Raw genomic sequence first — 24,588 nt, 5'->3', positions numbered from 1 at the left:
CCCAGAACCTCAAAGAGAGTTAGGCTGCCCCACGCTGGGCAATAAGGGGTTAAAGACTGAGTGCAGTTAGCAGTTCCAATATAAGTGTCAGTTCGATACGTGGAACCCCCAGGCTCAGGGGGCATCAGGGGAGCATTTGGGCAGATGCTGGGGGTGACACCGCCACAGGGAAGGACTAAGTGGGGAGACAAGCTCAGGGCAAAGTTTGGGGGGGGGTGTCAGTCAGAGCTACTATGCTCGGCTCTGCCCTCTCCCCATTATCATTCCTGGCCTAGTTACTCCAGCTTCAAGGCCCTTCCCAGCCGGAGTGACAGCAGATCACACCAGGCATAACTTCTTCCCATAACCTCCCCATCACCCTTCACACAGGGAGTAAAATCAAAGCAGGGAGGGCAAATGCCTGGAGCAGCTGAGCAGAGTGACAGAGGCCTGGGGCTGAGGCAGGTGCTCACCTCACTCCTTTAAAGCAAGCCTAGCTGTTCATACTCATGTGTCTGTCCCACAGAGGGATGTGAGTGGGCCTCCATCCAGAGACACGACCTTCAGCTTCAGTGGCTGCCAGGGCCAGAGTGGGGCAGTTTTAGTCCCTGATTCTCCAATGAGCCCTGCACAAACCAGTCCCTGCATTTACTCCCTGCACGCCCTGGTTCTCATGGGAGACTTCAATCACCCTGATATCTGCTGGGAGAGCAATACAGCAGTGCACAGACAATCCAGGAAGTTTTTGGAAAATGTAGGGGACAATTTCCTGGTGCAAGTGCTGGAGGAACCAACTAGGGGCAGAGCTCTTCTTGAGCTGCTGCTCACAAACCGGGAAGAATTAGTAGGGGAAGCAAAAGTGGATGGGAACCTGGGAGGCAGTGACCATGAGATGGTTGAGTTCAGGATCCTGACACAAGGAGGAAAGGAAAGCAGCAGAATACGGACCCTGGACTTCAGAAAAGCAGACTTTGACTCCCTCAGGGAACTGATGGGCAAGATCCCCTGGGAGAATAACATGAGGGGGAAAGGAGTCCAGGAGAGCTGGCTTTATTTTAAAGAATCCTTATTGAGGTTACAGGGACAAACCATCCTGATGTGTAGAAAGAATAGTAAATATGGCAGGCGACCAGCTTGGCTTAACAGTGAAATCCTTGCTGATCTTAAACACAAAAAAGAAGCTTACAAGAAGTGGAAGATCGGACAAATGACCAGGGAGGAGTATAAAAATATTGCTCGGGCATGCAGGAGTGAAATCAGGAAGGCCAAATCACACCTGGAGTTGCAGCTAGCAAGAGATGTTAAGAGTAACAAGAAGGGTTTCTTCAGGTACGTTGGCAACAAGAAGAAAGTGAAGGAAAGTGTGGGCCCCTTACTGAATGAGGGAGGCAACCTAGTGACAGAGGATGTGGAAAAAGCTAATGTACTCAATGCTTTTTTTGCCTCTGTCTTCACGAACAAGGTCAGCTCCCAGACTACTGCACTGGGCAGCACAGCATGGGGAGGAGGTGACCAGCCCTCTGTGGAGAAAGAAGTGGTTCGGGATTATTTAGAAAAGCTGGACGTGCACAAGTCCATGGGGCCGGATGCGTTGCATCTGAGAGTGCTAAAGGAGTTGGCGGATGTGATTGCGGAGCCGTTGGCCATTATCTTTGAAAACTCATGGCGATCTGGGGCAGTCCCGGACGACTGGAAAAAGGCTAATGTAGTGCCCATCTTTAAAAAAGGGAAGAAGGAGGATCCTGGGAAGTACAGGCCAGTCAGCCTCACCTCAGTCCCCGGAAAAATCGTGGAGCAGGACCTCAAGGAATCAATTCTGAAGCACTTGGATGAGAGGAAAGTCATCAGGAACAGTCAGCATGGATTCACCAAGTCACCATGCCTGACTAATCTAATTGCCTTCTATGACAAGATAACTGGTTCTGTGGATGAAGGGAAAGCAGTGGACATGGTGTTCCTTGACTTTAGCAAAACTTTTGACACCGTCTCCCACAGTATTCTTGCTAGCAAGTTAAAGAAGTATGGGCTGGATGAACGCACTATAAGGTGGATAGAAAACTGGCTAGATTGTTGGGCTCAACGGGTAGTGATCAATGGCTCCATGTCTAGTTGGCAGCTGGTATCAAGCGGAGTGCCCCAAGGGTCAGTCCTGGGGCCGGTTTTGTTCAATATCTTCATTAATGATCTGGAGGATGGTGTGGATTGCACCCTCAGCAAGTTTGCAGACGACACTAAACTGGGAGGAGTGGTAGATACGCTGGAGGGTAGGGATAGGATACAGAGGGACCTAGACAAATTGGAGGATTGGGCCAAAAGAAATCTGATGAGGTTCAACAAGGACAAGTGCAGAGTCCTGCACTTAGGATGGAAGAATCCAATGCAGCGCTCCAGACTAGGGACCGAATGGCTCGGCAGCAGTTCTGCAGAAAAGGACCTAGGGGTTACAGTGGACGAGAAGCTGGATATGAGTCAAGAGTGTGCCCTTGTAGCCAAGAAGGCCAATGGCATTTTGGGATGTATATGTAGGGGCATTGCCAGCAGATCGAGGGAGGTGATCGTTCCTCTCTATTCGACACTGGTGAGGCCTCATCTGGAGTAGTGTGTCCAGTTTTGTGCCCCACACTACAAGAAGGATGTGGAAAAATTGGAGAGAGTCCAGCGGAGGCCAACAAAAATGATTAGGGGACTGGAACACATGACTTAGGAGGGGAGGCTGAGGGAACTGGGATTGTTTAGTCTACAGAAGAGAAGAATGAGGGGAGATTTGATAGCTGCTTTCAACTACCTGAAAGGTGGTTCTAAAGAGGATGGATCTAGACTATTCTCAGGGGTAGCAGATGACAGGACAAGGAGTAATGGTCTCAAGTTGCAGTGGGGCAGATTTAGGTTGGATATTAGGAAAACGTTTTCACTAGGAGGGTGGTGAAACACTGGAATGCGTTACCTAGGGAGGTGGTGGAATCTCCTTTCTTAGAAGTTTTTATGGTCAGGCTTGACAAAGCCCTGGCTGGGATGACTTAACTGGGGATCGGTCCTGCTTTGAGCAGGGGGTTGGACTAAATGACCTCCTGGGGTCCCTTCCAACCCTGATATTCTATGATACTCAGACCCCCAGTAACTTCAACAGGCAGTTGGGAAGAGTAGCTGGGTTCCAGAGAGCTCTGCACAGGTGCAAGTAACACCAGCACAGAGAGACCATTGCATGCTCAGGGCTTAGAAACCACCTTCCCATCCATAGCCCTCCCACACAGGCAGCCAGCAGAAGAAGCAAGCCCAACCATGTTGAGAGCACACTACAAGTCTTCCTACCTGGGATCTACAATCACTAATGATCCAGAAGGCGCCACCCAGGAGAGAAAGCCAGCTGGGGGCAGGAAGCATCTTTTTCCTTTTCTCATTCCTCCTTCTAATATTCAGACCATTGGGGTGTAGCTGGTGTGATCTCTATGCTCACACCTTGGAACCTCCAACAGGCCTTTGGATTAAATACCTGAGCCTGTTGGTGGATCATGCTGGGGTTTGAATAAATAACTCACTGCTCCTTGTGCCCTAAATACTGCATCCGGTGGGTTAGTCAGTTACTGCATTTGTTTTATATAATTTAAGACTGGTCCAGCAGCAGTTGCTATAGGGTATCTTACCTCTGACCCTAGCTGGGGATATGTTACAACCACTCCTTCTCTACGGAAGGATTAGCTGCAGGGGCTGCGCTCGGGAAATGCAGGCTGCAATGTTCTTCATGGTGTAAAGAAAATCCAGCTCCCACTTCTATCCATGTTTGAAGCTAATATCTGCTGATGTGAAATCCACTCATTGACCTCCCACATTTTATTAGACTTGGACTAAAGAACTTCCTTAGGCTTGAGCACAGAAGTCCCATTTGCTGAACAGCACTACTGAAGTCTGCACTTATTCTTCCATGTCCCTAAAAGGAGCAGGCTAGGACCTTTACTCACCCCAGCAGGGCTCCACCTAGCGAGTGCTCTTACTCACTCTTCCCCCTGAGTGTGTTGTAGGGGCCTTTGTTAATCCAGAACACAGCAGGGTTTGTAACACACCTCCAGTTGCAGAGGCAGGTTAGCCTGTCAGTCAGGCAGTTTCTGACTTTGAAGAGCTTGCAATCCCCAGTCCTTTGGAGTACAAGCCAGGCCCTGTCCAATGAGATGAGGAGTAACCAGCCATGGGAGCTGCTTCCATCACCACTATGGTTACTAGTCTCCATCTTTGAGAACAACACAGCCATTCCTGCTCATGGTGCTGTTGTAGAGCTGAACCCAGGAGACATGGTCTTGCCTAAAGCTTCTTAATAGCTCAAGCCCGAGTTAGGATAAGCAACAGTGATAGAGCTGCCTAGATGCCACTACCCACTTGTGACTTCAAGCACAGACACAAGCTCTCAGGAAAATGCATTACAAGCCCAGCACTGGTCCCATCATGGATCTCCCACAACCCTGAGCCACGTGCCTGTACAGTTATTGGCCTGGCTAGGTTTACAGTAGGCAGTAGGAAAGGTTAGGCAGGTGCTTGGCTAATGGCAAGGAGGAAGGACACCGGCTGGCTGATGTCCATGCTTCAGCAAGACTGTCTGCTGCTCTCTCTTGCAGCTAGTCTCCCTGTGTGTGCACGCAGGGGTGCGTTTTGACAACTCCAGGCAACTGGGATTTAACAATTCACCATCTCTTTTCCTGGACACTTCCAGTGCAAGAAGCTCAACAGGTTGGATTAGAGGCAAGGGCCGGCAGTCTCCCACCACTGTATGTGACCCTTTTAACTTCGCTCATTACCAATAGTAGGTTCTCAGTTCTCCACACACCCCATTTCCTCTCAAGGCCATAGTGCCCTAACACTCTGGGTTCTTCCCTCTGTTATTTGGTCTCAGAGTCTAATGTTGCCTTGCTACTCGTCTGGCTTCCAGTGGGTATTCTCAGTGGGCTGTTGCCGCCTTCTACCTGAGAAAAGTCTCAATGGAAGAGTGTCAAATGGAGGCACCTGAAGAGATGCCTTCACCAAGGAGATGAGCTCAGCCATTCTGGAGCCCTGCCAGAAAAAAAAGTGGGTGCAAGGGGTGTGTGTGTGAGAAGAAGGGGGTGGGGTCACCTGTACAGTATACGTTTGTATAGAGCACGAGTCGGGGAGGGAATCATATTAAGCAGACAGGAATTTGAATGCAGCTGCAGTTTATTGTGACATTAAACCCTAGTTTTACACATTACAAAGCTAGGGAAAATATCAAGCTCAGGAGCACTTCCTATGTACAGAGGAAGACAGCTGTATGTATGTCCTGAGAGAAGCAGACTAGCCCTACAAGGGATGCAGTCCTGCATGACTAGTGATGCCACCCTGTAACCGGTAATACATGGTTCTGGGTAAGTGGGCCTGGGAAATGACATTTATGTTCTTTAATTCTGCAGAAGGAAGAGCTGACCTCAGTCCACCATCTGCCAAAGCAGAACTGCGGCCTCAGCGAGGAGACCCCACACTAGCTATGCAGGCAATTCAGCTGGATTCCTTCTAGCAGCAGGGGGAACCCTTCAGGCCTCCACCTTCTTTCCTTCCTCCACCATCTCATTAGGACACGGTGGGGAGTCTCCAGTGGGAGTGAAGGGTCCCACGATCCAGTCGAGGGGAATGTTCTGCATCACGTATTCCAGCAGCTCATCCAGGGACTCCTGGGCCTTGGTCACCATCTCCCGACTCTGGGCAAGGGTATGGCTGGACAGATCGTGGAAACATCCGGCACTGGAGAAGAAGGAGGCCTGTAGCTCTTCTATACTGCTCGAGACCTGCTGGGCCTTGTCCTGGACAGTGCTGGGAAGGCCCTGGATGCTGCCCAGGAGAGTAAGGCAGGTCGTTGTCAGTTGCTGGGTGAGGCTCTGGGACGTGGCTAGAGCCTGAGCTTCAACCTGCTGGAAGGAGAAAGCGAGAGATGGGAGTATCTGCAAGTTTCCCCTACAGATGTGGAGAGTTCACTGGAGCAAGTCTCTCAGGGCAAGAAGGAGGAGAATACCTTTGCGGAGTCTGGTTCCTCCTGCCCTTCCAACTTCCCCCTGAAGCACTGGAGCCACATCTGGTACAGACGGTCCTGGCCATTGTGAAGCTTCTGATCTACGGCCTGCTTGATCTGCAGGAGGAGAGGGCAGTTAGCTGGGAAGAGTAGGAGGCGGCTGGCCAGGGAAGCTCTCCCACAGCTAGGTGTGGGCAGCAGGCAGGCAGCACTACTGCAGCACTGAGCACGGGAGGCTGCAGAGACCGTGACCCACAGCAGCTACAGGGCAGGAGAGAGGGGTCGTGTTCCTACCAGGTCAATGGTTTGCTGGAGCTGGGAGAGGGCCTCCAGGGTGCTCTGCCTGGCTTGTCTCATCTTGCCCAGGGCGTGCTGGTAGGCTCGCTGGCGCAGCGTGCTCGAAAGGGAACCCAGACGCACGTAGTAACTCCGCCGCTCTGCAGGAGCCTCTCCAGGCCCTCAACGGGAGTTGTGGCAAGCTCAGCTGGAAGGGGAAAGGGGTCAGTTGGCAGCAGTGGTGCAAGTAAGGCAGTAAGGTCAGGTACGCCGCACCATTAAGACATTTGTTGCTGGTATGACGTACTGGAATGACGTTTGGTATCCAGTGAAAACTGCAGGGCTCTCAGGAACCACAGCAGCGAAAGGAGCAGAATGCTGGCACCTCCTCCGGTGTGGCTGTACCGCCCCCAGCTGGCTCCCCACCAGCCCTTCCACATAGTTCCAATTCCTGTCTGGAGTCTGTAGAGTCTCCCGCACAAGGCAGGGTGCAGTTGTTTAGGGGGAGTCACGTGCCCCCCCTGCCCTTTTGGATCCCTCCCATGAGTCGCCGTACTGGTAAGAGTTAAAATCTACTTGCACCACCGGTTGACAGGGCCAGGATACAAGGCAGGGATGCGTTCAGCCCCTCCCAAAGCTTGTGACCGATGCAATCTGTCCCGGGGCACATTTGGATGCCCTGAAGCACCAACCAGTAAGGCAGCAGGTAGCTGCACAGGGAGCAGCATCAGAGCCATCAGACAGGGCGAGCAGAGGGCCCAGCATGAAGGAACTAAGGGAGGGTTAGTAGCCAAGCTAACCTGAGGGAGAGGTGGCTCTTTTGGCAACTCAGCTGTGAGCACTGTGAACAGCTGTGAGTCCAAGCCATGCCCAAAGACACCAGGGTCACATTGGTTTGTATTCAGCAGAGGGGTTCTTACCGAGCGCCTCCTCTGTCATGGGGAGGTAGTAGTCCACCAGCTGCTCAGATTTCCCCAATGCTGTGTCTATGCCACTGGCAGCCATCTGCCCCATGCTGGAGCCCATCACTGTGCTCATGCTGCTGGTCACGGCAGATTTGGTCACCTCCACGCTCTCCTGGACAGCCCCTTGGGCCACGCCCACCATGCTGGTCACTGCATCCTTGGCCTCAGTGACCATGCTGCAGACTGCATCCTTGGCACCCACCATTGTGGCACGCACGAGGTCTTGGGCATCCAAAGCCACCTAGAGGGAAAGGGGTCAGAAGACAGGTCACTGAACACCTAGCGGAAGTGAAGGGCGCACAGCCTCATCCTGCTCCAGGACCAGCCGTGACACTCCTGTGGTTACCTTCTCAATCGGCTGCTGCAGGATGGGCAGCTGCTCCTCCAGTCTGTCCAGACCCCGACAGGCATATTCATTGGCTGCTGCAACTGAAACACAACCACAGAACTCGTTCCCTTAATTCCTTCACGTGCACAGATCTCGTGGGGCTGCTAATCTGTGTACACTGGAGGACTGGTGTTCCTAAGCAAGTGTCCCAGGTTACTGATGGGAAAACCAAGGAAGAGGGATTGGGCAAGTTGCCCAAGGCTATGGAGCCAGTCTGGGTCAGCGCCAGGTTTAGCACTCAGGAGATCCGGCTGCCAGCCATCTGTTCATCCACCCCCAGCTTCTCCTAGAGGGTTTCAGGAGTCTCCAGTGCCTGCAATGGGCTCAGATCCTTTTAGCATTGGAGCTGCTTCCTGTGCCCTCTAGCAGGTATTACTCCATGGCATTAGGTGCCATACACAGTGCATGTGGCTGTGTGGTACTGGGCCAGGCACGCACACCAGGGATTGTGCCTGGGCACTGTCTGCCTCTAGGCTGGCCCAGCTCCCCGCTCGTACCTGAGCAAGAGTCCTCACCAGCAGCTGCTGCAGCCATCAGAGCTGTTCCGCACATCGCCAATGCCTTGGCCAGATCACGTCCAGGAGCTCGCCGAGTTCAGGGGAGCAGGAGAAGGGAGTCTGTGGATTCTGTTTGCTGCCAGTTGGAGGCCAAGCTCAGTAGTGGGCCTAGAGCCACTGTAGGCTGAGCCTGTCCCCAGACCCACCTCCCCCACAGGAGTGTTCCAGCCTCCCTTCCCTTACTCACGCTGTGGCTCCAATTGGGCCAGGAGGGGCCGTGCCCCATTGATGGCAGCAGAGGTGATGGCCCTCACCCCAGTCTCTGCCACCTCACAGACACCTTTGATGGCTGGGTGGGTCTCTTTGGTGGCAGCGTAGCTGGCAGAGGCCATCTCACAGGCAGAGCTGACCAAGGGCATGCCAGCCACCCTGTCTGCTGCAGTCTGAGGGAAGGAAAGAGGAGTCAGGTGGGGAAGAGCTCCTGGCTTGTCAAGGTGCCCCTCCTGTCTCTTTCCTTCTACAACTACTGATTCTGTAGCAGACTGTCCTCAGAGCTAGGCAGTCTCCTGTCCCTGTCAGCAGGGGTTCAGTGGCCTGCCTGTGACATTCGTTACACACCCAGAAGCCTGGTCCCATTGGAACAGCTGCCTATAGTCAGCAAGGTCTCAGGAACGCTGTTTCCATCCTGGCACGCCCACCAACAAAACAGAACTGTGTCACGATCTCATTCCATCAGTGAGAGCAGGAATGGAGAGACCTTTTGTCTTTCCAAGTGCAGTCTCTCCCAATCAGGAACCATGTCTCAGTCCAGCACCCGGTACAGTGCCCCCACTGGGCATTACAATCAGCGGGATTTCCCGGTGTTCTAGTGCAGAGAGCATTCACAGGGTCACCAGTGCTGGTGCTCCTCCCGGATTCAGGGGGCACTTGTGGGCAGTGACTACGGCACTCTGAGAACTAGAACTTGGAGCATTTAGCTAGTGTTGTGGTTACGAGTCCCTGTCTCCAGCAGTGGAGACCTTCAAGCTAGAACAGCCCTGCTAGCTGCCAAGCACACCTGCCTCCCCAGGAGGGACCCACCTGTTGCTCCTCTGCCTGGATCTCCACCTCTGGTTCATTTTCCTTAGCAGACATGGTGGAGTGAGATGTCCCTGCAAGACCCAAAAAGGAATATTGAGTGGCTTCAGCAGGAGCCAGTGAAATCAATGTTGTGTAGGAACACCAGGAGAGCTGCTCCCGGTCCGTTTTCTCCAAGAGCCAGACCAGGTTGTCCCCCTGTAGAAAGTCTCTCTGTACAGAGAACAGGCCAGGGCCTTAAACCTTTGATCTAAGGCAGGCTCAGAGACAGCCAGTTCCTCAAACCCAGGGATGCACTTGTAATCCACACACCTTGTGGGTATGTTCTTCTGTCCCATCTCATGGCACCAGGACCAGTTAGAGAGACAGAGATTAACGCATCAGCTCTACAGTCTTAGCTAAGAGCCTTGTGGCTTTTAGCTCATGCAGTGGAGGCTCATGCATTTAGCTCCAGAGGTCCCAGGTTTGATCCTGCCGATCACCAGTGTCTATCGGTGTTACACACTCCCAAAGCTTCTCCTCAGACTTCTAGACCCAACAATGCCTCCCAAGGGAAGCACCAGGACACCTGCAAAGCTCAGAGGCACCCTCCTAGTTTAGTCTTTTCCCAGTTAATACCAGGGCTAATTCCATTTGTCCCAGAGTACAATCACTGACAGAAGTTACCCTGCTGAAGGTAGTAGCCATTGACTACACACACAGAACACTGAATTGAGAAGGTACCACTGGTGAGCCTTCAGGGACCTCTTGAGTGAGTAGTGTAGGAGCCTCCCTGGATACTGAATTACATAGGACTATTATGATCATCTCCTTTCTGGCCTTAATATCTATGAGTCTACGTAGGAGATGCCCACTATGGCAGGCTGGTTATTTTAAAGCCAATTTAGCTGGTAAAAATACAAATATTTTCTATTGTCAGTTAAAGACTGGTCTGGTAAAGAAAGAGATTCCAGTTCAGGTAAATTGACACCATCACCCCTAGAGGCGAGAGTGAGACTACTAACTAGAAAGCTAGGGCCTTTATAGGAAGGCACCAGGCCTGTTTTCCTTTAGTGTTTCCTGCATTACCTGTTTCAGATACATATTGGTTACCCAGCACTCCAGTTTCAGCTGAATCAGCCACCTCAGTCAAGTGTTTCCACCTGTAGATCGTCATGACAAGCCAAAACTCAGACCACAACCAGAAGTCCCAATCCTCATCCCTGAGTGGGAACAGCATAGCTTAGCTCAGGTAGAATGGTGAGTGGAGAGTTTTTCATAGTCCAGGCTCTAATTTAGTTCTCCTTGTTAAATATTCTATTCTCCTCTAGGGAAGCCTCCATCTCCTGGAACATACCATTAATCCAGGCCTCCCACTCTGGAAGGCAGACAGTTTCCTTTCCTGGACTGTTTGTTCAGAAGACTCAGCTAGAAATGCTTTACACAAGTACAGCTACCAAGCACTGAAAGTAGCTAAGAACTGCCATCTAAACCCCCCAGAGCCTGAGACATAGCTTAACCACACCTCTTACCAAACTTCCACACTACTAATCCTTCACCAATACTCAGACCTCCCCCAGGTCTCAGCCATTATATTCCTGTGATGATGTCATCATGGGGCTGGACACACTTGACAGACAGCTCAGGAGACCAATCACACAGCTGCATTCTCTACTTTGCCCAGTGAGGGCTGTGAACCTCTGAAAAGTTACAGGGTTTCAGAGTTGCCAAACTTGGTTGGATGTGTTCCTGGCGGTCTCATCACATGACAATCTTTAGTTCCTGGAGACTCCAGAACGATCCTGGCGGGCTGGCAAACCTAATTTCAGATTATGAGCTGTTTGGGGCAGGCCTTTTACTCTGTGTTAAGACAGTACCTAGCACGATGGGATTCCAGTTTTGATTTTGGCTTTGAAATGCTACGGTAATACAAATAATAAGAATGCTTCATATTCTCAGAGTGCTCCAGTTGTTCCCTCTGAAGAGCGCCTTTACGCTCCATTTCCCTGGGAACATTTTCAGTGTAGGTGGTTTTTTGTCAGTAAAACAGTTCTAGGAGAGGAGAGTGCTGATAGCTGTTGTATTATTTTGCTTTCTTGCCCACTCCAGAAGAGGCTGGCGAAGTTACTCTGGCCCAGCTGGTACAAGTTGCTTCCTCAGTTCATTTATAGCTTTCCTGTTAGTTGACTTGTCCAGGGAAGAGAACGTGGCACAGGTTTTTAAAGGTATTTAGCTATTGCTCCTCTCAGCATTGCAAGGCCTAAGTGAGTTAGGCCCAGAACCGCAAAGAGAGTTAGTTGCCCCACACTGGGCAATAAGGGGTTAAAGACTGAGTGCAGTTAGCAGTTCCAATATAAGTGTCAGTTCGATACGTGGAACCCCCAGGCTCAGGGGGCATCAGGGGAGCATTTGGGCAGATGCTGGGGGTGACACAGCCACAGGGAAGGACTAAGTGGGGAGACAAGCTCAGGGAAAAGTTTGGGGGGGTGTCAGTTATAGCCACTATGCTCGGCTCTGCCCTCTCCCCATTATCATTCCTGGCCTAGTTACTTCAGTGCCAGGGTCCTTCCCAGCCAGAGTGACAGCAGATCACACCAGGCATAACTTCGTCCCATAACCTCCCCATCACCCTTCACACAGGGAGTAAAATCAAAGCAGGGAGTGCAAATGCCTGGAGCAGCTAAGCAGAGTGACAGAGGCCTGGGGCTGAGCCAGGTGCTCACCTCACTCCTTTAAAGCAAGCCGAGATGTTCATACCCATGTGTCTGTCCCACAGAGGGATGTGAGTGGGCCTCCATCCAGACACACGATCTCCAGCTTCAGTGGCTGCAAGGGCCAGAGTGGGGCAGTGTTAGTCCCTGATTCTACAATGAGCCCTGCACAAACCAGCCCCTGCATTTACTCAGACCCCAGGAACTTCAACAGGCAGTTGGGAAGAGTAGCTGAGTTCCAGAGGGCTCTGCACAGGTGCAAGTATCCCTAGCACAGAGAGACCATTGCACGCTCAGGGCTTAGAAACCGCCTTCCCATCCATAGCCCTCCCACACAGGCAGCCAGCAGAAGCAGCAAGCCCAACCCTGTTGAGAGCACACTACAAGTCTTCCTACCTGGGATCTACAGCTACAATCACTAATTATCCAGAGGGTGCCACCCAGGAGAGAAAGCCAGCTGGGGGCAGGAAGCATCTTTTTCCTTTTCCCATTCCTCCTTCTAATATTCAGACCATTGGGGTGTAGCTGGTGTGATCTCTATGCTCACACCTTGGAACCTCCAACAGGCCTTTGGATTAAATACCTGAGCCTGTTGGTGGATCATCCTGGGGTTTGCTGAAATAACTCACTGCTCCTTGAGCCATAAGTACTGCATCCGGTGGGTTAGTCGGTTACTGTATTTGCTTTATATAATTTAAGACTGGTCCAGCACCAGTTACTATAGGGTATCTTACCTCTGACCCTAGCCGGGCATATGTTACAACCACTCCTTCTCTACGGAAGGATTAGCTGCAGGGGCTGCGCTCGGGAAATGCAGGCTGCAATGTTCTTCATGGTGTAAAGAAAATCCAGCTACTACTTCTATCCAAGTTTGAAGCCAATGTCTGCTGAGGTGAAATCCATTCATTCACCTCACACATTTTATTAGATGTGGACTAAAGAGCATCCTTGGGCTTGAGCACTGAAGTCCCATTTGCTGAACAGCACTACTAAAGTCTGCACTTACTCTTCCATGTCCCTAGAAGGAGCAGGCTATGACCTTCACTCACCCCAGCAGGGCTCCACCTAGCGAGTGCTCTTACTCACTCTTCCCCCTGAGTGTGTTGTAGGGGCCTTTGTTAATCCAGAACACAGCAGGGTTTGTAACACACCTCCAGTTGCAGAGGCAGGTTAGCCTGTCAGTCAGGCAGTTTCTGACTTTGAAGAGCTTGCAATCCCCAGTCCTTTGGAGTACAAGCCAGGCCCTGTCCAATGAGATGAGGAGTAACCAGCCATAGGAGCTGCTTCCATCACCACTATGGTTACTAGTCTCCATCCTTGAGAGCAACACAGCCATTCCTGCTCATGGTGCTGTTGTAGTGCTGAACCCAGGAGACATGGTCTTGCCTGAAGCTTTTTAGTAGCTCAAGCCTGAGTTAGGGTAAGCAACAGTGATGGAGCTGCCTAGATGCCACTACCCACTTGTGACTTCAAGCACAGACACAAGCTCTCAGGAAAATGCATTATAAGCCCAGCACTGGTCCCATCATGGATCTCCCACAACCCTGAGCCACGTGCCTGTACGGTTATTGGCCTGGCTAGGTTTACACTAGGCAGTAGGAAAGGTTAGGCAGGTGCCTGGCTAATAGCCAGCCTGCGTCCTTCCTCCCTGCTGATGTCCATGCTTCAGCAAGACTATCTGCTGCTCTATTTCTTGCAGCTAGTCTCCCTGTGCGTGTGCGCGTGTGTGTGCAGGGGTGCATTTTGACAACTCCAGGCAACTGGGATTTAACAATTCACCATCTCTTTTCCTGGGCACTTCCAACCTGTTGAGCTTCTTGCACTGGATTAGAGGCAAGGGCCGGCAGTCTCCCACCACTGTATGTGACCCTTTTAACTTCGCTCATTACCAATAGTAGGTTCTCAGCTCTCCACACACCCCATTTCCTCTGAAGGCCATAGTGCCCTAACACCCTGGGTTCTTCCCTCTGTTAGTTGGTCTCAGAGTCTGGCTTCCAGTGTGTAGTAAGGCAACACTACAGACGAGTGTTCTCAATGGGCTGTTGCCGCCGTCTACCTGAGAAAAGTCTCAAAGGAAGAGTGTCAAATGGAGGCACCTGAAGAGATGCCTTTACCAAGGAGATGAGCTCAGCCATTCTGGAGCCCTGCCGGAAACAAAAGTGGGTGCAAGGGGGGTGTGTGTGTGTGTGAGAGAAGAGGGGGATGGGGTCGCCTGTACAGTACTCTGTACAAACGTATACGAGTCGGGGAGGGAATCACATTAAGCAGACAGGAATTTGAATACAGTTGCAGTTTATTGTGACATCAAACCCTAGTTTTACCTAGTACAAAGCTAGTAAAAATATCGAGCTGAGGAGCACTTCCTATGTACAGAGGAAGACAGCTGTATGTATGTCCTGAGAGAAGCAGGACTAGCCCTGCAAGGGATGCCGTCCTGCATGACTAGTGAGGCCACCCTGTAACAAATGGTTCTGGGGAAGTGTGCCTGGGAAAGGACATTCAGGTTCTTTAATTCTGCAGAAGGAAGAGCCGACATCAGTCCACCGTCTGCCAAAGCCGAACTGCAGCCTTAGTGAGGAGGCCCCACACTAGCTATGCAGGCAATTCAGCTGGATTCCTTCCAGCAGCAGGGGGAACCCTTCAGGCCTCCAGCTTCTTTCCTTCCTCCACCATCTCATCAGGACATGGTGGGGAGTCTCCAGCAGGAGTGAAGGGTCCCACGATCCAGTCCAGGGGAATGTTCTGCATCACATATTCCAGCAGCTCCCCCAGGGACTCCTGGGCCTTGGTTACGATCTCCCGACTCCGGGCAAGGGCACTGCTGGACAGATCCTGGAAACAGCCGGCACTGGAGAAGGAGGCCTGGAGCTCTTCTATACTGCTCGAGACCTGCTGGGCCTTGTCCTGGATAGTGCTGGGAAGGCCCTGGATGCTGCCCAGGAGAGTAAGGCAGGTGGTTTTCAGTTGCTGGGTGAGGCTCTGGGACGTGGCTAGAGCCTGAGCTTCAACCTGATGGAAGGAGAAAGAGAGACTGGAGTATCTGCAAGTTTCCCCTACACATGGGGGGATTTCACTGGAGCAAGGCTGGCAGGGCGAGAAGGAGAATACCTTTGTGGAGTCTGGTTCCTCCTGCCCTTCCAACTTCCCCCTGCAGCACTGGAGCCACATCTGGTACAGACAGTCCTGGCCATTGTGAAGCTTCTGATCTACAGCCTGCTTGGCATGGTTGATCTGCAGGAGGAGAGGGCAGTTAGCTGGGAAGAGCAGGAGGCGGCTGGCCAGGGAAGCTCTCCCACAGCTAGGTGTGGGCAGCAGGCAGGCAGCACTACTGCAGCGACACAGCTGGGCCCAGGAACAAACAGTGCCAATGGCACTGAGCAGGGGAGGCTGCAGAGACCGTGACCCACAGCAGCTACAGGGCAGCGGAGAGGGGTCGTGTTCCTACCAGGTCAATGATTTGCTGGAGCTGGGAGAGGGCCTCCAGGGTGCGCTGCCTGGCTTGTCTCATCTTGCCCAGGGCGTGCTGGTAGGCTCGCTGGCGCAGCGTGCTCGACAGGGAACCCAGACGCACGTAGTAACTCCGCTGCTCTGCAGGAGCCTCTCCAGGCCCCTCAAGGGGAGTTGTGGCAAGCTCAGCTGGAAGGGGGAAGGGGTCAGTTGGCAGCAGTGGTGCAAGCAAGCCAGTAAGGTCTTAATGGTGCGGCGTACCTGACATTTGTTGCTGGTATGTGTAGCCAGACAGCCAGCCCCCCATCTCAGACCAGCATTGCTGGAAACACACGGGAGCCAAAAACCACAGGACACTTAACATGAATTCCAGCACAGCCTTTGAAGCTGAGAGAAGCACAGGTGTGCTGCTACAATGTGCCACTGGGAACATATACAACAATTGGGCTCACAGCAGGCAGAGGCGCTGTGACAGACATGGCTCTTAGCCCCTACTAAAAACAGCATGATGCACACACAACAACATCCTAGGTGGGAAAATATTTACCCTAATAAAAGGAATGTCCAGTAGTTGACACTTATTGTTTCTCTCCCTTGCAAGTGTAAACTACTCTTGCGAGAGCTGGCGTCACCCAGATAGACCAGCCCCAATTTGGCACAAGAAAGGAGAAAGAGAATAAAGGAGTACAGAGGTATAAGTAGGGGACCTACAGCACCATGATTTTTGAGTGCTTTTCACTATCTATCTGCTGGTCAGATAAGTGACAGCCTCCCAAGGCTTCTGCAGCTAAGAGGGTCCCTAAGCCTTGTCCCTTATTCGTCTTTCCGCGGAATTGAGTGACCGATCCTGGCTTGGCACCGCTGGAATCGAGAGATGCAAGGAGGGTAAGAAGCACGCACACCTGATCTCCTATCTTTAGTGTACACATATTTTGAAATAGAGCTCTAGACTTTGTTTTCTTTCTTTGGGATTGTAGCTTCAGTTTTGTAACTTGTTTGTGTGTGTAACATCTCTACATTTAAATAAGTAGGCACTAGCAATTTTGTAACCACATGATTAGAATCTAGTTTAATAAATTTTGGTAACCATTTGTGCATAAGCCTGACTTGTTTCTCTGGTTTACTGTGAAGCAGCCAACACAATTAAAGAACCTCAGCCGTTTTGGCTATAAAGCCTGGCCATTAGGTGAGAGTACTAAGAGCCTAGCGTTGAGTTGTGCCGCCTCCACGGGGCAGACTCTTGGGGCACCTGTCAGTCAATCCTGACTGCCCGCTGCGAAGGAGCTCTGAGCTCTAGCAGTTAACGTCACGGGTGGTTAGGACCTTGGGGCATCCGTCAGCCTAGCCCGGGCTGCCCACCGCAAAGGGACAGTGCGTCCTAGCGGTTAAAGTCACGGATGGTATAAACGGGCATAGCTGGCACCTCACCAAACATCCCTGGCCATCGGCTAACAGTATGACGTACTGGAATGACGTTCAGTATCCACTGAAAACTGCAGGGCTCTCAGGAACTGCAGCAGCGAAAGGAGCAGAATGCTGGCAGCTCCTCCGGTGTGGCTGTACCGCCCCCAGCTGGCCCCCCCACCAGCCCTTCCACGTAGTTGCATCTCCTGTCTGGGGTCTGTAGGGCCCCCCTGCACAAGGCAGGGTGGGGTCATTTGGGGGGGAATCATGTGCCCCCCCCCCCGACTTTAGGGTCCCTCCCATGAGTCGCTGTACTGGTAATAATTAAAATCTACTTGCACCACCAGTTGGCAGGGCCAGGATACAAGGCAGGGATGTGTTCAGCCCTCCCAAAGCTTGTGACCGATGGAATCTTTCCCAGGGCAGGTTTGAATGCTCTGCAGCACCGACCAGTAAGGCAGCGGGAAGCTGCACAGGGAGCAGCGTCAGAGCCAGACGACATGGCTAGCAGAGGGCCCAACAAGAAGGAACAAGGGGAGGGCTAGTAGCCAAGCTAAGTTGCAAGGAAGCCTGAAGGAGAGGTGGCTCTTTTGGCAGATCAGCTGTGAACACCGAGTCCAAGCCACGCCCCAAGACACCAGGGTCACATTGGTTTGTATTCAGGAGAGGGGATCTTACCAAGCTCCTCCTCTGTCATGGGGAGACAGTAGTCCACCAGCTGCTCAGATTTCCCCAATGCTGTGTCTATGCCACTCGCAGCCATCTGCCCCATAGTGGAGGCCATCACTGTGCTCATGCTGCTGGTCACAGCGGATTTGGTCACCTCCACACTCTCCTGGACAGCCCCTTGGGCCACGCCCACCATGCTGGTCACTGCATCCTTGGCCTCAGTGACCGTGCTGCAGACTGCATCCTGGGCACCCACCACTGTGGCACGCACAAGGTCTTGGGCATCCAAAGCCACCTAGAGGAAAAGGGGTCAGAAGAGAGGTCACTGAACACCTAGCGGAAGTGAAGGGCCCACAGCCTCATCCTGTTCCAGGACCAGCCATGACACTCCTGTGGTTACCTTCTCAATCGGCTGCTGCAGGATGGGCAGCTGCTCCTCCAGTCTGTCCAGACCCCGACAGGCATATTCATTGGCTGCTGCAACTGAAACACAACCACAGAACTCGTTCCCTTAATTCCTTCACGTGCACAGATCTCGTGGGGCTGCTAATCTGTGTACACTGGAGGACTGGTGTTCCAAAGCAAATATCCCCAGGTTACTGATGAGAAAGCCAAGGAAGAGGGGTTGGGCAAGTTGCCCAAGGCTATGGAGCCAGTCTGGGTCAGCGTCAGGCTTAGCACTCAGGAGATCCGGCTGCCAGCCATCTGTTCATCCACCCCCAGCTTCTCCTAGAGGGTTTCAGGAGTCTCCAGTGCCTGCAATGGGCTCAGATCCCTTCAGCATTGGAGCTGCTTCCTTTGCCCTCTAGCAGGTATTGCTCCATGGCATTAGGTGCCATACACAGTGCATGTGGCTGTGTGGTACTGGGCCAGCCACGCACACCAGGGATTGTGCCTGGGCACTGCCTGCCTCTAGGCTGGCCCAGCTCAGCACCGGTACCTGAGCAAGAGTCCCCACTAGCAGCTGCTGCAGCCGTCAGAGCCGCTCCGCACAAGGCCAATGCCTTGGCCAGATCACGTCCAGGAGCTAGCCGAGTTCAGGGGAGCATGAGAAGGGAGTCTGGATTCTGTTTGCTGCCAGTTGGAGGCCAAGCTCAGTAGTGGGCCTAGAGCCACTGTAGGCTGAGCCTGCCCCCAGACCCACCTCCCCCACCACACACCCACGAGTGTTCCAGCCTCCCCTCCCTTACTCACGCTGTGGCTCCAGCTGGTCCAGGATGGGCCGTGCCCCGGTGATGGCAGCAGACGTGATGGCCCTCACCCCTGTCTCTGCCACCTCACAGACCGCTTTGATGGCTGGGTGGGTCTCTTTGGTGGCAGCGTAGCTGGCAGAGGCCATCTCACAGGCAGAGCTGACCAAGGGCAGGCCAGCCACCCTGTCCCCTGCAGTCTGAGGGAGGGAAAGAGGAGTCAGCTGAGGAAGAGCTCCTGGCTTGTCAAGGTGCCCCTCCTGTCTTTCCCTCTGCAACTACTGATTCTGTAGGAGACTGCCCAGCTCTGAGGACAGTCTCCGGTCCCTGTCAGCAGGGGTTCAGTGGCCTGCCTGTGACATTAGTTACACACCCAGAAGTCTGGTTCCATTGGAACAGCTGCCTATATTCAGCAACGTCTCAGGAATGCCGTTTCCATCCTAGCATGCCCACCAACAAAACACAACTGTGTCACGATCTCGTTCTGTCAGCAGGAGCAGAAATGGAAAGACAATAGGTGTCTCCAAGTGCAGTCTCTCTCGATCAGGAACCATGTCTCGGTCCAGCACCCGGTACAATGCCCCCACTGGGCATTGCAATCAGCGGGATTTGCCGGTGTTCTAGTGCAGAGAGCATTCACAGGGTCACCAGTGCTGGTGCTCCTCCCGGATTCAAGTGGCATTTGTGGGCAGTGACTACGGCACTCTGAGAACTAGAACTTGTAAGCACAACACTAGCTAATGCTCCGAGTCCCTGTCTCCAGCAGTGGAGACATTCAAGCTAGAACAGCCCTTCCAGCTGCCAAGCACACCTGCCTCCCCAGGAGGGACCCACCTGTTGCTCTTCTGCCTGGATCTCCACCTGTGGTTCATTTTCCTTAGCAGACATGGTGGAGTGAGATGTCCCTGCAAGACCCAAAAAGGAATATTTAGTGGCTACAGCAGGAAACAATGAAATCAATGTTGTGCAGGAACACCATGAGAGCTGCTCCTGGTCTGTTTTCTCTAAGAGCCAGACCAGGTTGTCCCCCTGTAGTAAGTCTCTCTGTACAGAGAACAGGCCAGGGCCTTAAACCTTTGGTCTAAGGCAGGCTCAGAGACGGCCAGTTCCTCAAGCCCAGGGATGCACTTGTAATCCACACACCTTGTGGGTGTGTTCTTCTGTCCCATCTCGTGGCACTAGGACCAGTTAGAAGGGCAGAGATTAACGCATAAGCTTTACAGTCTTAGCTAAGAGCCTTACGGCTTTTAGCTCATGCAGTAGAGGCTCATGCATTTAGCTCCAGAGGTCCCAGGTTTGATCCTGCCCATCACCAGGGTTTGTCGGTGTTACAGACTCCCAAAGCTTCTGCTGAGACTTCTACACCCAACAATGCCTCCCAAGGGGAGCACCAGGACACCTGCATAGCTCATCAGAAGCACCCTCCTAGTTTAGTCATTTCCCAGACAATACCAGGGCTAATTCCATTTGTCCCAGAGTACAATCACTGACAGAAGTTACCCTGCTGAAGGTAGTAGCCATTGACTACACAAACAGAACACTGAATTGAGAAGATACCACTGGTGAGCCTTCAGGGACCTCCAGAATGAGTAGTGTAGGAGTCTCCCTGGATACTGAATTACATAGGAGATGATCATAATGGTCCCTTCTGGCCTTAATATCTATGAGTCTACATAGGAGATGCCCACTATGGCAGGCTGATTATTTTAAAGCCAATTTAGCTGGTAAAAATACAAATATTTTCTATTGTCAGTTAAAGACTGGTCTGGTAAAGAAAGAGATTCCAGTTCAGGTAAATTGACACCATCACCCCTAGAGGGGGGAGTGAGACCACTAACTAGAAAAAAGAAAAAAGAAAAGGAGTACTTGTGGCACCTTAGAGACTAACCAGTTTATTTGAGCATGAGCTTTCTCATGCTCAAATAAACTGGTTAGTCTCTAAGGTGCCACAAGTACTCCTTTTCTTTTTACAAATACAGACTAACACAGCTGTTACTCTGAAACCTAACACTAACTAGAAAGCTAGGGCCAGGAAGCACTGCCATTATGGGAAGGCACCAGGCCTCTTTTCCTTTGGCATTTCCTGCATTATCTGTTTGAGATACATATTGGTTACCCAGCACTCCAGTCTCAGCTCAATCAGCTACCTCAGTCAAGGGTTTCCACCTGGCAAATCATTAGGACAAGCCAGAACTCAGACTACAGCCAGAAGTCCTAATCCCCATTCCTGAGTGGGAACAGCATAGCTTAGCTCAGGTAGAGAGGTGAGTGGAGAGTTTTCCCCATAGTCCAAGCCCTAATTTAATTCTCTTTGGTAAATATTCTGTTCTTCTCTACAGAAGCCTCCACCTCCTAGAACATACCATTAATCAAGGCCTCCCAGTCTGGAAGGCAGATAGTTTCCTTCCCTGGACTGTTTGCTCAGAAGACTCAACTAGAAATGCTTTACACAAGTACAGCTACAAAGTACTGAAAGTAGCTAAGAGCTTCTGACCATTCAATCCTAGCCACTATTGGCCATCAGGCAAGACATTGGGTCACACTCTGTGTAAGAAAAGAGCCCCCAGCTAAACACACACACAATCTAGGAACCAGAGACATAGCATAAAGGTTAACCACACATCTTACCAAACTTCCACACTACTAATCCTTCACCAATATTCAGACCTCTCCCAGGTCTCAGCCATTATATTCCTGTGATGATGTCATCATGGGGCTGGACACACTTGACGGACAGCTCAGGAGACCAATCACACAGCTGCATTCTCAACTTTGCTCAGTGAGGGCTGTGAGCCTCTGAAAAGTTACAGGTTTCAGAGTGGTCAATCTTGGTTGGATGTCTTGCTGGAGGTCTCATCACATGACAATCTTTAGTTCCTGGAGACTCCAGGACGATCCTGGAGGGCTAGCAAACCTAGTTTCAGATTATGAGCTGTTTGGGGCAGGCCTTTTACTCTGTGTTAAGACAGTACCTAGCACGATGGGATTCCAGTTCTGATTTTGGCTTCGAAATGCTACGGTCATACAAATAATAAGAATGCTTCATATTCTCAGAGTGCTCCAGTTGTTCTCTCTGAAGAGCGTCTTTATGCTCCATTTCCCTGGGAACATTTTCAGTGTAGAAGGTTTTTTGTCAGTAAAACAGTTCTAGGAGAGGAGAGTGCTGATAGCTGTTGTATTATTTGGCTTTCTTGCCCACTCCAGAAGAGGCTGGGGAAGTTATTCTGGCCCAGCTGGTACAAGTTGCTTCCTTAGTTCATTTATAGCTTTCCTGTTGGTTGGCCTGTCCAGGGAAGAGAACATGGCACAGATTTTTAAAGGTATTTAGCTATTGCTCCTCTCAGCATTGCAAGGCGTAAGTGAGTTAGGCCCAGAACCTCAAAGAGAGTTAGGTTGCCCCACACTGGGCAATAAGGGGTTAAAGACTGAGTGCAGTTAGCAGTTCCAATATAAGTGTCAGTTCGATACGTGGAACCCCCAGGCTCAGGGGGCATCAGGGGAGCATTTGGGCAGATGCTGGGTTTGACAGCCACAGGGAAGGACTAAGTGGGGAGACAAGCTCAGGGAAAAGTTTGGGGGGGTGTCAGTCATAGCCAAAATGCTCGGCTCTGCCCTCTCCCCATTATCATTCCTGGCCTAGTTACTCCAGCTTCAAGGCCCTTCCCAGCCGGAGTGACAGCAGATCACACCAGGCATAACTTCTTCCCATAACCTCCCCATCACCCTTCACACAGGGAGTAAAATCAAAGCAGGGAGTGCAAATGCCTGGAGCAGCTGAGGAAAGTGACAGAGGCCTGGGGCTGAGGCAGGTGCTCACCTCACTCCTTTAAAGCAAGCCTAGATGTTCATACCCATGTGTCTGTCCCACAGAGGGACGTGAGTGGGCCTCCATCCAGAGACACGACCTTCAGCTTCAGTGGCTGCCAGAGCCAGAGTGGGGCAGTTTTAGTCCCTGATTCTACAATGAGCCCTGCACAAACCAGTCCCTGCATTTACTCCCTGCACACCCTGGTTCTCATGGGAGACTTCAATCACCCTGATATCTGCTGGGAGAGCAATACAGCGGTGCACAGACAATCCAGGAAGTTTTTGGAAAATGTAGGGGACAATTTCCTGGTGCAAGTGCTGGAGGAACCAACTAGGGGCAGAGCTCTTCTTGAGCTGCTGCTCACAAACCGGGAAGAATTAGTAGGGGAAGCAAAAGTGGATGGGAACCTGGGAGGCCGTGACCATGAGATGGTTGAGTTCAGGATCCTGACACAAGGAGGAAAGGAAAGCAGCAGAATACGGACCCGGGACTTCAGGAAAGCAGACTTTGACTCCCTCAGGGAACTGATGGGCAAGATCCCCTGGGAGAATAACATGAGAGGGAAAGGTGTCCAGGAGAGCTGGCTTTATTTTAAAGAATCCTAATTGAGGTTACAGGGAGAAACCATCCTGATGTGTAGAAAGAATAGTAAATATGGCAGGCGACCAGCTTGGCTTAACAGTGAAATCCTTGCTGATCTTAAACGTAAAAAAGAAGCTTACAAGAAGTGGAAGATCGGACAAATGACCAGGGAGGAGTATAAAAATATTGCTCGGGCATGCAGGAGTGAAATCAGGAAGGCCAAATCACACCTGGAGTTGCAGCTAGCAAGAGATGTTAAGAGTAACAAGAAGGGTTTCTTCAGGTACGTTGGCAACAAGAAGAAAGTGAAGGAAAGTGTGGGCCCCTTACTGAATGAGGGAGGCAACCTAGTGACAGAGGATGTGGAAAAAGTTAATGTACTCAATGCTTTCTTTGCCTCTGTCTTCACGAACAAGGTCAGCTCCCAGACTACTGCACTGGGCAGCACAGCATGGGGAGGAGGTGACCAGCCCTCTGTGGAGAAAGAAGTGGTTCGGGACTATTTAGAAAAGCTGGACGTGCACAAGTCCATGGGGCCGGATGCGTTGCATCTGAGAGTGCTAAAGGAGTTGGCGGATGTGATTGCGGAGCCATTGGCCATTATCTTTGAAAACTCGTGGCGATCCGGGGCAGTCCCGGACGACTGGAAAAAGGCTAATGTAGTGCCCATCTTTAAAAAAGGGAAGGAGGAGGATCCTGGGAACTACAGACCAGGCAGCCTCACCTCAGTCCCTGGAAAAATCATGGAACAGGTCCGCAAGGAATCAATTCTGAAGCACTTAGATGAGAGGAAAGTGATCAGGAAAAGTCAGCATGGATTTACCTAGGGTAAGTCATTCCTGACTAATGTAATTGCCTTCTATGACGAGATAACTGGCTCTGTGGATGAAGGGAAAGCAGTGGACGTGGTGTTCCTTGACTTTAGCAAAGCTTTTGACGCTGTCTCCCACAGTATTCTTGTCAGCAAGTTAAAGACGTATGGGCTGGATGAATGCACTATAAGGTGGGTAGAAAGCTGGCTAGATTGTCGGGCTCAATAGGTAGTGATCAATGGCTCCATTTCTAGTTGGCAGCCGGTATCAAGCGGAGTGCCCCAAGGGTCAGTCCTGGGGCCGGTTTTGTTCAATACCTTCATTAATGATCTGGAGGATGGCGTGGATTGCACCCTCAGCAAGTCTGCAGACGACACTAAACTGGGAGGAGTGGTAGATACGCTGGAGGGTAGGGATAGGATACAGAGAGACCTAGACAAATTGGAGGATTGGGCCAAAAGAAATCTGATGAGATTCAACAAGGACAAGTGCAGAGTCCTGCACTTAGGACGGTAGAATCCAGTGCACCGCTACAGACTAGGAACCGAATGGCTAGGCAGCAGTTCTGCAGAAAAGGACCTAGGGGTTACAGTGGACGAGAAGCTGGATATGAGTCAAAAGTGTGCCCTTGTAGCCAAGAAGGCCAATGGCATTTTGGGATGTATAAGTAGGGGCATTGCCAGCAGATTGAGGGACGTGATTGTTCCCCTCAATTCGACATTGGTGAGGCCTCATCTGGAGTAGTGTGTCCAGTTTTGGGCCCCACACTACAAGAAGTCTGTGGAAAAATTGGAGAGAGT

General features: G+C 51.6%; 2 protein-coding genes across 2 annotated transcripts; both read right to left on the bottom strand.

The window, feature by feature from the left end:
- Positions 1-5,510: 5,510 nt before the first annotated feature.
- LOC141988001 (perilipin-3-like) lies at positions 5,511-12,890 on the bottom strand. The gene is given in 10 exon segments (XM_074953823.1): positions 5,511-5,885; positions 5,987-6,100; positions 6,278-6,444; positions 6,447-6,467; positions 7,180-7,465; positions 7,571-7,653; positions 8,357-8,552; positions 9,190-9,290; positions 10,698-10,747; positions 12,883-12,890. Coding segments are annotated over 10 exon segments (1,401 nt in total).
- A 1,626-nt stretch (positions 12,891-14,516) lies between these two features.
- Positions 14,517-21,242, bottom strand: LOC141987087 (perilipin-3-like). The gene is made up of 8 exons (XM_074952129.1): positions 21,215-21,242; positions 19,421-19,521; positions 18,591-18,786; positions 17,797-17,879; positions 17,406-17,691; positions 15,322-15,512; positions 14,985-15,107; positions 14,517-14,885 (listed from the first exon to the last, which is right to left on the bottom strand). The coding sequence occupies exons 2-8, from the start codon at positions 19,472-19,474 to the stop codon at positions 14,517-14,519; spliced, it is 1,302 nt and encodes a 433-aa protein (XP_074808230.1). The 5' UTR covers positions 19,475-19,521; positions 21,215-21,242.
- Positions 21,243-24,588: the final 3,346 nt, after the last annotated feature.

Source organism: Natator depressus, chromosome 5, assembly GCF_965152275.1.
Source record: "Natator depressus isolate rNatDep1 chromosome 5, rNatDep2.hap1, whole genome shotgun sequence".
NCBI lineage: Eukaryota > Metazoa > Chordata > Testudines > Cheloniidae > Natator > Natator depressus.
This window is presented reverse-complemented; position numbering and strand designations above follow the sequence as displayed.

What these genes read in the sequence shown, in the direction of transcription:
- LOC141987087 (XM_074952129.1), bottom strand. Translation starts at nt 19,474, where the DNA reads ATGTCTGCTAAGGAAAATGAACCACAGGTGGAGATCCAGGCAGAAGAG. An exon ending in TGCAGCAGCCGATTGAGAAG is followed by an intron (nt 17,692 to 17,796) that starts GTAACCACAGGA and finishes CTTTTCCTCTAG; the next exon opens with GTGGCTTTGGATGCCCAAGA. An exon ending in AGGAACCAGACTCCACAAAG is followed by an intron (nt 14,886 to 14,984) that starts GTATTCTCCTTC and finishes TCCTTCCATCAG; the next exon opens with GTTGAAGCTCAGGCTCTAGC.